Genomic DNA, 13,933 nt, shown 5'->3' on the forward strand with positions numbered 1-13,933 from the left:
AAATTTTATTAACATTGCATCTCAAACTTAAAGATAAATATTACATTTTTAAGTTTGAACTTTAAAAAGTAGGGTAATTATTTTAAATGACAAAATTATTGAAAAATTTTCAAATACAACAAAATATTACTCTCTATCTCTAATAGATAATGACATTTTACTATATTTATAAATAAGTTGGTTCATTTTCCTATTGAAAACAAACCCTAAAAGTATTGCAAATAGTGTAAGCTTTTAATAAGTTCTTGCTCCAAATATAGTTGAACACGTTTGCTCCTATGTATTCAATAAATTATAAAACACATGCAAATATGAAATCGATCAAATTGAAAAATAAAATAATGACATTATAGTTTTTTGTTGTTATAATGAATGAATTTCGATAATTCAAAGATTGTGAAAATTGATTAATTTAACCATCATCTTTGTAATGGTAATCGATATCCTTAATCTAGATCGTTTATTGAGTTACGCCTGAATTTTCAATATTGGAAGAATTATTCGATGTTTAGTTTATGTATTGATTAGACTCTTTATCTTGATGCGAAATTTTAACTTTAGGCAAATTAATGAGTTTTTGAAGATTTTTTACACTTTTGGTCAAAATTGCAATCAAATTTTTTTTTCCAAACTTATCCAATAGCTTTTTGCTTCAAATAAAAGCTATAAAAGTCATATTATTTCTGCTATTTTTATTTTATTTTATTTTCTATTGAGTACATATATATAATTTCTTGTAGTTGGTGTCTTGTGTAATTGGCAAAAGGAAGGAATTACTTATGCGAAAGGACTTTAATACAAAACAAAATACTAAACCTCAACAACTCATCTTACGGCTGAGAATAATAATAATAAAACCTCATCCTCATAAATCATAATAATATATTTATATCCAACAACACAATTCAAATAATACTTCCATATATAACTTCCATTTTCCCTTCCCCCCCAAAAAACCAAAATATCAACACAAATCAACTAATTCCAAGATGGGGTTTTTCCACTCCTTTCTTCTAATTACCCTCCTTTTTTCTTCCTTCTATTCTTCTTACGGTTCCATCTTCACAATCACAAACAATTGCCCTCATCCCATATGGCCCGGCACGCTTTCTGGCTCGGGCACGCCCCCGCTTCCCACGACCGGGTTCAGGTTGGAGTCGGGGCAAAGCGTTAGAATTCCATCGACTCCGGGATGGTCAGGACGGATTTGGGGAAGGACAGGATGTAATTTTGATGAATCTGGGATTGGGAAATGTCAAACTGGAGATTGTGGAGGAAGGCTGGAATGTGATGGGAATGGTGCTACTCCTCCTGCTTCTTTGTTTGAGATCACTGTGGGAATTGGCGATGATAAAGATTTTTATGATGTTAGTATTGTAGATGGGTATAATTTGCCGCTTATTGTTGTGCCACGAGGTGTCTATGGGCCTTGTAATGCCACTGGCTGTGCTTCCGATCTCAATTTAGGTGTGTTGATTCAGTCTTCTTCGATAAAGATTTGGTTTTTTAAAGATTAATTTTATAAACATTACTTTATTTTGTTATATGCTTTTATTGTTAATCTTATTTAAAAAAAACAAAAAAACAAAGGCAAAATTTGAAAATTGAAAGAAAAAATTATAGGTTATTGTTTTTAGGGTTGGATTAAGAATTCAAGTTTTCTTTTAAAATAGGTGGAAATTTTTATACAGAAATTGAGAGCAAACAGATGTGAATTTCAAAAACTGTAATCATTAGGTTTGTAGTTTTGTGTGTTTTTTAAAATTAAGCCTATAAACATCAATTCCATCTATTGATTTCTATGTGTTGTTTTATATTATAGATGTATTTTTATAAAATCAAGGCCATATTTTATAAAAGACAGTTTTTAAATATTGAAAAATGAACTAAAATATCTATAAATATAACAAAATTTTATTGTTTATCTGTGATATCGCTATAAATTATTATCTGTGTCTATCGGTTATATTATAGGTTATGGTAGACACATATAGTAGTCTATCGCAGATAAACTGTTATATTTTGTTATCACTTGTTAATATTTTTAGTATTTTGTCATTTAAAATAATTTTTCTTTTAAAAACTAAAAATAAAAAAATAAAAGTAGTTTTTAAAAACCTTATTTTCTTTTTCCTCACCATTTCTTTTCATTGGTCTTCATTTTTCCTAAGATATAACAATTGAATTTTAAATACTACATATTTTAATTTTACTAGTATTTTGAAAACACTCCTAAAAGGTAGACAACAAAAGAAATGCATACACATATATAATTTTTATAAGCTTAATTTAAAAACAAAAAAAACAAAATGATTATCCAACAAATTTAGTCTATAAATTAAACTTTAACATAATTTGGGACTAATTTGATTTCTAAACCTTTTTTAAAAAAAAATGTCCAAAATTTTCTAAGCTTCCAATTAATTTATCTTAATATAATATAATGTCCTTGAATTGTAAAAATATATCTAATATAGTTCCATGAACAAGTTTCAATGACATACTAAACGTAGTATGATGAGATGATTAAAAGTTTAAAAGACAGAAACCTTGAAATTTACATATTTATAACAGGTTGTCCAAAAGAGTTGCAAGTAGTGGGGGGAGAGAGCGGCGGAGTACAAGGGGGAGTGATCGCATGCAAGAGCGCTTGCGAGGCGTTTGGGCTTGACCAATACTGCTGCAGTGGACAATTTGCAAACCCTAATACATGCCATCCATCCATTTACTCATCCATTTTCAAACATGCTTGTCCAAAGGCTTATAGTTATGCCTACGACGATGGCACTAGCACTTTCACTTGCAAAGCTTACGATTATACTATTGTTTTTTGCCCCGACGCCGATGGGTATGTGCTCTCTCTATCACCTCATTCTATTTTCAACCATATAGGGATGGGTATCCAATCTCAAATCTCAAGATTCAGACCCGTTTGGATGGAGGAAAAAAATGTTTTCAAGAAAGCCATTCTTGTAGAGACTTTTTTGATAACAACTGTTTAAAATATATTTTGGAATGTTTCAAAAGCTATTTTAAGTGCTTGTCAAATACATCAACTTTTTAAGATGACTTATTTTCAAAATTAAACACACCCTTAAAAGTAGACGATCATGTTAGTTGAGTTATTCTTATATTGGTTATCAACTTATAATTTAAAACAATTTAAACCACTTAAACTTTAATTAAAACTATTAAATTATTTTTTTAAATATCAATTTACATGGATTAAGTGTAAAACTAGGTTACTTTGAAAAGAACATTAGCAAAATGAGATAGTTTTGAAACAATTCGTAAAAGTAGAGCAAATTTCTTTGTTTTTATTGAGTTGAGTCACCACAAACGATTGAACTTTGCTTAAGAAACAAAAAATATTGATCTGCCTCAACAAACTTCAAATCTCATCCCATCAACCATCATGGATTATTTTAGTGGTAAAAAGAGATCCAGTCTCGATTCAATCTATGGTGGTCATTTATCTAAAAATTAATTTTCTAGAGTTTCCTAGATACTCAAATATTGTAGGGTTAGACAGATTGATGTACGTCTAAATTAGTTCAGACACTCATGATAAATTTTTTTTTTTTTAAATAATCTCACCCATCCGTGCCCCTCTTTCTAAAATAAAGTTTCATCTTCAAATTTCTATCCTTCTCTCTTTCATGCTTTTTTTTTTTTTTTTCTTTTTGGTGATTATTATTATTTTTTTCTTTCTAATCTGATCTAAATTTTCCTTTATATTTTTTTTTCCAACTTTTCAATTTTAATTTTCTTTTATATATTTCACTAATGGCCTAATTTTTTCTCCCATTTTGTCTCTCAAATTAGAATAATACATAGTGTAACTAAATACAATTATCAAAATTTAGGGTTTAAACTTATACAACCCTAAAATTTTAGGGGTCTAAATGAGTATTTCTCGTATCTCTTTTAAGATCCTACATTAAAAAAAAATGAAGGAAGTCCACAATCTATATAAGATACTATATAGTGTGTTTTATACTTACAAGTGATGGAATTGGATGCAGATCAAAGAAAGCAACAAACGAAACAATAAGCAGTCCTCCAGGTGTGGAAGAGCCAACAAATGGGGAATTCATACATTTGGTTTCATCATCAACCATTCTCCAACAAGCCCTACCCTTTTCATTAGCAATTGTATTATTAATCATCATCAACTTACTCTTCTGATAATTTCCAATGCCTAATCTCTCCATGCAAAGCCCTTGATTAGGGAATCATATGATATTTCAGAAAATTAAGCCCTACCAGCTTGGCCTTTGAATGGGAACACTACCGATGTCTTTCAAATCTGTATCGAACTTTAGACAGAAATTGGGGGAACAAGTTTTTAGTGAAATTGATTATGTAAAAGCTGATTAGGCTTGGGAGTCACTTTATTTGTTCTTGGAAAATGTGGAAAAGGAAAACTATGTTCGCTTCCATTCCTGTTGAATTGAATGGAATTTTTAAAGATGGAAATTATTTAACATTATTTTATTTTAATTTTTTTGGGTTTAGAATTCAATCAACTTTTTGTGGATTTTAAATTCATAATCTTTTTTTTTTTGGAATCACACTTTTGTCTACATTTACTTTCGTGTCGACAAATAATATTATATTATCTAGTGCTACAAGGACTTTGACCTTTAATGACGAAATGTTAGTAACTATTTTTATATCATTGCAAGTTTAGCGACGATTTGCCATTTTCGTCTCTAATATTGTGACAAAAGAATGATGAATCGCAATATTGTGACGATTCATCGAAATCATCGCAGATATCTTGCGTCTAAATATTAAATCATTGTAAACCACTTACGACAATCAAAGAATACGTCGCATTTTGCGAAGAAAATGGATTTCGACGCATTTCTTTGCGACGATTTGGGCCTTAGTCGCAGGCCCAATTTATTGGGTGGGAGGTTTCTGAATGTATGCTACGATTTCGTGTTTAATCACACGTTTAATTGCACTTTTTCACTCTATTTTCTCGCTTTTCGTAAATAGTGCTTCACTTTTCACTCATTCTATTTTTCATTCTGCCGTTCTTAAGAATGGGAGAAAAGTTTACCATCCATCGATACGGCTCTCAGTCGCCACTGCGCCAACTGTTCTCCTCCATTCGCCGTCATCATCGTGGACAAGTAGTGCACCAGTTGTGATCTCTCCGTCCATCTTTTTCTTTCTTTTCTCTCTCCTTAACTATTGTGTCTCTCAACCTCCCTCTCATAGGTCTTCGCAAGCGACTGGAATCCCCCACCAAGCACATTTTTCGTCAGTCGTAGGATTTTTACTGGAAGCCACCGAATTTCTGTGTCAACTTTTAGAGTAAGCATTGTTTTGCAGGCATAGAATGGCTGTGGAGGCTCATACTTACCACTACCAGAGTATGCACTCATCTCTCTTTTCCCTTTTCTATCTTTCTTATCTCTGTTTTCTGGTTTTATTAGGTTCTTATAAAAACTTTCACTGTAATCTCCTTGTGAGGAATGCTTTTGTTGCCTATTTCATGATGATGGCTATAGTTCTTTTTTATACTCTTTTGCTTTGAAGAATGGGAATTTTGGGCCCGCGTCATTGTTTAATTCTGATGAGCCTTGTAGAATTTTCTTGGATGGACAATTTTTGGAGTAAAATTCAAATAGGTTTCGTTTGTTTTTTTGGCATTTATCTACTGATATGAAACATACCATCTAGTATGTTGTTTTGTTTCCTTTTTATGTAGAGAATTTAAATTATTTTTTAGTTAAGTATTTGGAGGTATGTAAAATTGTGAATTATGTTCTTTTAGTTTAAACTTTGTTATTGAGAAATATTTGTGTTATTTAGAGTCTATTTATGCAATTGAAATTTGATTTAGAGCTTATTGTTGGATGAAAGTGTGATTTTTAGTTTATTTGTGTATCCAAAAGTATGATTATGGAGGTTATTTATGTGGTTAAAGTTTGATTTGCAGCTTATTATAGAACTGAAACTTTGTTATTGAGCCTCTTGAAATTTAATATTTGATTTTCAGTGTATTATATTCTTAAAGTGGAATTTGGAGAGTATTTGTGTGATTAATCTGTTGAAGTATGATTTAGAACTTATTGTGTGATTAGAACTTTGTTAATGATCATTTTGATTTACCTAGTTGAAGATTACATATATATATATATATATAATGTTTTACTTATGTTTAAGTAATTTAAAAATATTATTATTTTGATATTAGATAATTCAATATTGATAAATGTGACTCTACTCATGTTTGAAAGGGGAGAGTTGTTTAGTTTTTAAGTTGTGATAGTAACGAATTAATTGTTATGTTTATAGTATTGATTTGTTCGAATAGTAAAATACAATGACTCTACTCATTGTATTTCTCTAATTTATAGTTGAGAGTTGTTTAGTTCTTCTACTCTTTTTTGGAATATTAGGAAGCACTCGAGGACTCGAGATAAAGTTTGATGTGGATCTATTGTTAAGATTTATAATTAAAAATAAAAAAATTTGGACGGACGTTTGTTTCACTTAGGAAGAGGAAATAAGGATTCAAGGAATAATTTGAGGGTAACAAACCTAGTTAAGCATGTAAAGTAAATTCGATAATGAATTAGGCGTGTTCGAATAAGTCAAAGTCAAAGTCAACAAAAAGTCAACATTTTTTATATATGGTCAAGTTTAGAAATTTCAAGGTTTTAATGGTGAATTGGAGGTGTTGTGGGCTTGTAGGACTTTATTTGGGCTGGAAATAGAAGGAAAAGTGGATGGAAATTGGGTGGACTGAGAGAAAGGAAGAAAAAAAATGAAAGGAATGAAATTTGGATAAATTGGATTGTCTTCCTCAAATTTTTTGATTGGGTGCCCAAAAGGTAAAAGGAAAATCATCCAAATACGTTAAAAAACTAAAGCTGGAGGTGGCAATCAGGCAATAAGCAAGGATTTTGAGAGTTGGAGTGTTCAGCCAGTTTAAAAAGAGGAAGAAGAAGTTTTCGAATTAGGGCCTTTCTTGAGAAGGAAAATTGGGCAAAATGCAACAAATTAAAGAGGAAGTAAAGAAGAAGCTTGTAGGAGGCTTGATTTGAAGAAATTTGGCCAGAGAAGTAAGGAAAACGAAGAAAAACAATGGCGCTAGAGTAATCGCAAAAACAGAAGATGCTCGGGTTTTTAGCAAATTCGTGGAGTTAGAAGCTCATTCGAAGCTCCAAATTTAACAGTAAGTTACTTCTAAGGTTCTTCTAGAGTTCTATGGTCTTTGATTTGATTGTTATTGACTGGAATTGTTGATCTGAATCTCTAAAAGTTTTATAACTTCTCGCCGGAAAAACAGAGACGTCGTGGAAAGATTGGTCGATTCCAGGAGTTCTAGGGCAATTCGGACGTCCAAATTTTGAGGTAAGTTAATTAAGAGTATGGGTAAGAGGTTTTCATAGGCAAATCTGGAAATTTCTGAGCTGGAAGTTGAAGAAAGAGTTGACTTTCCTGGTTTGACTTCTGTCTGTCATCTATTGTCGTCATTAAAAGCTGGAAAATTAATTTTAGGTTAATTAAGGTGTTCTCAAGCATAATTAGAGATTCAATTGGTATTGTTATGATACTTTAAACATGAAATTGAAAGAATTTTAGATCCTAAGTCAATTTTAAAGTTGATTAAGGGGTTAATTTAAAGTAAACCCTAATTAGAGTTAATGAGAAAAATTAAGGAAAATTGGAATAGAATTAGTTTCTATTGAAGATTAATTTTAAGGTCTTGAGTTAATTTTAGAGAAATTGAAGGATCAAATTATAAAGTAAACTCTACCTTGGATCGAATTAAGGATTTGAGAAAAGGTTAAGTGAAATTGGTTATACTTGAAGATTAATTTTCAAATAATTGGATTATGATCATGTGGAGGATAATTAGAGGATTATCAATATAATTTCAGGATAAATGTGAGATGGAGAAACCAAAATTATGAGGAGGAGCCGGTTAACAATGAGTGGTTTACTTTCGAATGTTTTGATATAGAAACTAATTAATATTATAGTATGCTATGATTTATGAAATGTGATGACATGATCTGTTTTACTTGTCTGATATTTCAAAAATGTTTAAATCATGATTTCTAAACTCTTGATGGTTTTATATGATCTTGATTTATCAAAATTTAGTTTGGAATCGGAGTTTACATACTTGTAATTTGTATGGTTTTTATGAAAACCTCCTGATGGTGGAATCAAGGTTGTTGAATGGTTGTGGAAATGGTTTCAAACTATTGATTCTTGTACCCGAGAGATGGTTAATTTTCGTGCTACTTGAATGTGTTTCAGTAGCATTACTCAGGTGATCAGGGGACTACCGGGGTCAGATGTGGCCAGAGTATACTGGGAAGTCCAGAGGAACCTGCGTCTGTAGCGCCACCCAAACTATCAGGGGGCTACTACCGAGGTCAGATGTGGTCAGAGTTACCGAGGAGTCCAAAGTAACCTGGGTCTGTGGTGTGTATCTATGCTTAGCCTTGAGGTAGCTCTGCGTGCACGTATGACCTTGTGATTTGGTTTACACCACGGAGGACATTCTTTGTCCAGAGTAATCCACCGTCGTAAACAAGTATTTTGGTACAGAGTTGATGTGGTTTTCTGATAACGATTGAATGCTTTATAATGTGCTTATGAGAGTTGATCATGCCACTGTTTTACTAGCACGTATTTGAGATGTTGTTGAATCTTTTATACTTTATTCAATGATTTACTGAATGATTTGATAAACTTTATTGATGATTTAGAAAGTGATAGCTTATGTTTATATTAAACTACGACTTATTGGGCTTTAGCTCATGCTTTCAATGTTTTATGTTTTTCCCCACCCCCAGGTAGCGACAAAGTTCCTGATGCTTGTTGAGCCTTCAAACGCCACTAGTGTTGTTAAACATCTATTGTATTGTTTATGTATGTATTTTAGAGTATTCCAGAATAGCTAAAACTTGTGAGTTACATGTCATGGGAGGTTTTGTTCAAAATAATCCTTACCGTTGGTCTATAAATCTTTTTAAACAGTATTGTGATTAAACTAAATCAAATTCCTAAACTTTTTCAATGAACATAGATTATTTTTTAAAATGGGTTTGGAAGTCTGGGTTTGATCTTGAGTATAGGATATGTTAAGAGGTGGGACGTTAGATGTCATAGAGAGAAGTGATGTTTAACGTATTTATGCTTCGTTCTAGGTTAGAAGGGAAATCTGGAACAGGGTGTGACACTAATGAACAATAAGTCGTAGTCCAACTATGACCAAATCTCTCTCGGGTCAAGAGAGGGTGTGGCACCATTGTTCAAGTCCTGAAATCAACCCTTAAGGGAACAATTTATTTACTTATCCCAACATTAGAGAAAGAGTGAATTTCGTCTTTTGTTGCTGTGTTTCCAGTTCCCCAGTCAGAAAAATCCCCAAAATGGTAAGGTTATTGAGTCGGCGATCTGGCCACTCTCACCTATACAAATCAAAGAACCACCTTCATAAGCAGGAGTTCACAACTCACTCAGGATTTAGATCATGTCACTTATGGTCATCCTGGTGAAATGTAAGTCACTATTATTAATAGTGTTATATAATGAGACTAATCATTTCGTGGTCCAGTCTTATGCAAACTTCTTTGTATAGAATAACTCCGCTCACATGTTTCTACATGAATGATCGGAATCAGATTATTTGTAGCACTTTACAACAATTGTAACATCTAAAAAGCGGGTCATATTCGTAATGTCACCAAGATAAGGTATTCAACCTTATCCATCTACTACAGACTATTTAGGTTATTACTTAAACATGATCCACCAGTATGTCTCTACATATATGTTTAAGTTACAGAAGATAACCTTGGATATTAGTTTATTGGTTTGTGGGTTAATGTTATTAAATGTCGGATAAAATATCTCATATTTTATTAAATAAATGAAATTGTTTGTATGTTACAATTACAAACTATAGGACCCATGAGATTAAGGGCATCAACCCCATAGAGACATTTCATCAAAATTTAGATAATGCAAGTGAAATGCTCGAACTGTTGAATAACTTGAAAAGGGGGGAAATATTGAAGTTGAACATTATGGTGATGAAAACTCCATTGAATTTGAAACAAGCGAGAATATGGGAGATATAAGTAATAAGTTTCAATCAATGTTGGATGAGGTTAATGAAAAATTATCCCCTGGATGTAGTAAAATTTCTACTTAGTTTTTCGGGTGAAATTAATGCATATCAAAGTATTTAATCATTGGAGCAATAAGTCATTTGATATGTTATTAAAATTACTCCAAGAAGCTTTACCCAAGGGTATCAAAATGCCAAGATCTTATTATGAAGCAAAAAAGACATTGCGTGATTTGGGTTTAGGTTATACATGCGTACATGCTTGTAAGAATGATTGTATGCTATTTTGAAAGCAAAATGAGAAAGCAGAAATTTGTCCTTGTTGAGTTTTATATCCTAAAAACTCGAAGTTTGTAAAATGATAAACATTTTCTATAATCAATATACTTACTATTGATTTCATAAATTGTATGAAAGTCTAAATCCAATAAGCTAAGACCCATGACTATTGGATGAGTATTTGAACTTTATGTTAAGACATAAGAGTGGATCAAGTTCGAGTAAATAGTCAAAATGATCTATGGTACATGAATAAGGTTGGGTACCTTATTCTGGTAACACCATTGGATGCGGCCTACTCTGTAGTTGTTACAAAGAGTTTAAAGTGCTACATACGATGTGATCCTAATTCGTACATATTATGACATGAGGAGTGGGGGCATCCTATGCAATGAGTTTGCATAAGATCGGACCAAGAAATAAGTCACTCTTTTATAACGTTGTTCACTGTATAAGACTAACAATTTTACCTAGATGATCTAGGTAACTCGATCTTAATCCTGAGCTAACTATGAACTCCTGTTTATTCGGGATTGCCCTTAGATTTGCATAGGTGAGAGTTGGCTCAACAGTGCCGGCTCAATAAGACTTCATTTCAGGGGTAAGACTGAATAGATAGCTGGAGACATAGGGTGTAAGATGGAGTTCACGCCTACACGATTTAGGGATAGGAGTAAGGTTGTTCTCTCAAGTACTAAATCCAGGTCTTGAATAAAGGCCCCACCCTCTCATTGAGCTGAGAGAGTTTGGTTTTGTGATTAGATCACAAACCAATTGTTCATTAGAGGATCAGTAGGAACTTGAGGAATAAGACGTAATCTCAGAGGTAAAACAAATATTTGACCCAGCTGTTATTACGAACAACCTGTGAAGAGTCGACTTGCTGATTCTGGTTAAATATGTGGACATAATATATCTACAGTGAAGGGAGTGCAACTATGGGCTTTAGTGGAGTGACCCATTAGTTAACAAATGAGGATTAATCTGGTCTAATGAGTTTAGTCCATTAATCTCGGATTGTTGGAACCTATGATCTGTAGGTCCGCGAGGTCCCTACTAGCTCTTAATGGACTAGCTCTAGAATAGCGTGATAAGTTAATTTGAAACGTTCAAATTAGAATTAAGGGAATTAGTAATTATATGAGATATAATTACGTGTTTATTTTGAGAATTAAACGGAATAAGAGAATTTATATTTAAATGATTTAAATATATAAAGATGGATGCGTGTAAAAATTAAATTAGTTAAATTTTATTTAAAAATTAATTTATGAAATTAATTGTATTTTTTAGTTTTTAAAATCAAAATGGATTTTAAAAATCAAGTTTTGATTTTTGACAAAATTGAAAAATTGAAAAATTGAAAAACAAAACTCTAAAATAGAAAAATCATGTTTTCCATTATCCATATTTTTACTTGCTCACACAAAAGCCATCATCTTTGCCTTGTCTTACTCCAAGTATGAGTTGCAACTCATGTAACTCTCTCCCTTGCATATTGATTTGCAATATAATGAAGAGTTTGGAGTCAATTTCGGGCATGCAATCAAGAGAGAATTTTAGAGAAAATTCATGGTGAAGAAAGAGTTCTTCAACCAGATTGCTGCTGTGAGCTATTCTCCTTCATCCCTTGATTCAAGCTTGTTTTGAGTCCCACAACTCAATCTAGAGCACCAAGAGAATAGTGGGAAAGATCTTGAGGTGGTTTGCGACAAGATTTGGAGAAGATTGTAGCTGGAGAACAAGTTTTGAAGAAGTTCTACAAGAGGTATGTCATGAAACTCACTTGTTTTCTGCAAGAGCATGCTTTATATTTTGCCAAAATTAATGAATCAGAGTGCTTAAATGATCCTTGTTGCTTTCGCTGTTGCCGATACATTCCTACGGTCCTCAATGTAACGAACCTTGCTACAAAATAAGTAATAAGAAAGGGAAAAAGGTTCTACATAAAATTTTAAGACATTTTCTTTTGAAACCCATATTACAAAGATTATTTCATTGCAAGCATATTGCTAGTGATATGAGGTGGCATAAGGAAAAAAGATTGAACATAGATGGAGTTTTAAGACACCAGCTGACGGTGAGGCATGGAAAGATTTTGATAGACAATTCAATTGGTTTGTAGAAGATCCAAGGAATGTAAGATTAGCATTTACTACTGATGGATTCAATCCATTTGACAACATGAATACATCTTATAGTACTTGGCTAGAAATTTTAATTTAATATAACATGCCACCATGGAAATGCATGAAAGAAGAATTTTTCTTTGTGTCGTTGCTTATACCAGGCCTAAAATATCCAGAAAAAGAGATAGATGTTTATTTACCGCCACTAGTAGATGAATTGAGAGATTTATGGAGAAATGACATTGAGACCTACAATGCTTATAGTGGTCAAACATTTTGTCTTTGTGCGACTTTGATGTGCACAATAAATGATTTTCCAGCATATGACAATTTGTCAGAATGGAGTACTAAAGGGAATAAAGCATGTCCGATATGTAATCAAGACATCTCATCTGGTTCGTTGCATAATAAAATATGTTACATGGGACATCGTCGCTACTTGCCAATGAATCATTCTTGTGTAAAAACAAGCAATTTAATGGAGATTGTGTATAGTTATGTTAGGATTTGATGAGTTTATGTAGATTAGGTCCTTTCATTATGTGAGATTGAGTATTTGTGTTACTTATGTTGTTACTTGATCATTTATTGTTAGGTTTATTATCTTGTTGTGGTAGCAACTCAAAGAGTTTTGTAGTTATGTTATGATTGTAAAATATATTGTTGATTGCAAAACAGGACTGAAAGAGTTTTTGTATATGGTTCTTCCTATATTTGTTCTCTTTGCACTTTCGTTTGTTCTCTTATTTGTCTTCTTGGCTACATCTTTCCATGGTCATTCGTGATAATCATTTAACCTAATTATATTTGAAAATAGTTTGATATGTGTATATTTATATGTGCAGAACTAAACTGGAATTTGGTGGTAAATATTCACAATTTCTAGAAGAATGCATTTGGTTTTGTGTATTCTGAACTAAATCATGAACTTGTTGGTATATATTATGATTCAAACTTTGTTGAAAATTATTTATTTTATTGTGGTAGATATTAAAGATTTTATAAACATGTAGTAGTTTGATATAATGGAAGATGTTGCACATTTTTAATCCCAATTGGTATGATATCAGGGACAATTTCGTGATTTAACTAATATTGTTTCTGATGTTTGCAACCGGGATGATGTTTGAAATGAATAAAATTTTTGGAAAGATTATTAAAATTTTCAATGAAAATTATAACATCGCAAGATTAATGCGTCGAAACATAAATGTCTCATAATGCGACTAAAAGAAATATCACATGATGCGACGAAACATAAATATCGCATAATGCGACAATGACAGAAAATCGCACAATGCGGCGAATACAATAAGTCACATGATGCGACCAATGAAGGAAGTCGCATGTTACGACTATTTAACTACGTCGCATTATGCGGCGATAACGTGCGACGTTTCTCTAATCGTCG

At 32.2% G+C, this 13,933-nt stretch overlaps 1 protein-coding gene and 1 long non-coding RNA gene across 2 annotated transcripts; both read left to right on the forward strand.

The window, feature by feature from the left end:
• Positions 1-834: 834 nt before the first annotated feature.
• Positions 835-4,525, forward strand: LOC120081767 (pathogenesis-related thaumatin-like protein 3.5). Its single transcript, XM_039036923.2, has 3 exons — positions 835-1,467; positions 2,575-2,848; positions 4,026-4,525. Exons 1-3 carry the CDS (start codon positions 990-992, stop codon positions 4,186-4,188), a joined length of 915 nt encoding a protein of 304 aa, XP_038892851.1. The 5' UTR covers positions 835-989; the 3' UTR covers positions 4,189-4,525.
• A 2,083-nt stretch (positions 4,526-6,608) lies between these two features.
• On the forward strand, positions 6,609-8,774 carry LOC120080776 (uncharacterized). Its single transcript, XR_016530811.1, has 3 exons — positions 6,609-7,198; positions 7,313-7,377; positions 8,293-8,774. It is a non-coding gene; the product is annotated as an uncharacterized LOC120080776 (long non-coding RNA).
• Positions 8,775-13,933: the final 5,159 nt, after the last annotated feature.

Source organism: Benincasa hispida, chromosome 7, assembly GCF_027475165.1.
Source record: "Benincasa hispida cultivar pf3 chromosome 7, pf3_genome.v1.1, whole genome shotgun sequence".
NCBI lineage: Eukaryota > Viridiplantae > Streptophyta > Magnoliopsida > Cucurbitales > Cucurbitaceae > Benincasa > Benincasa hispida.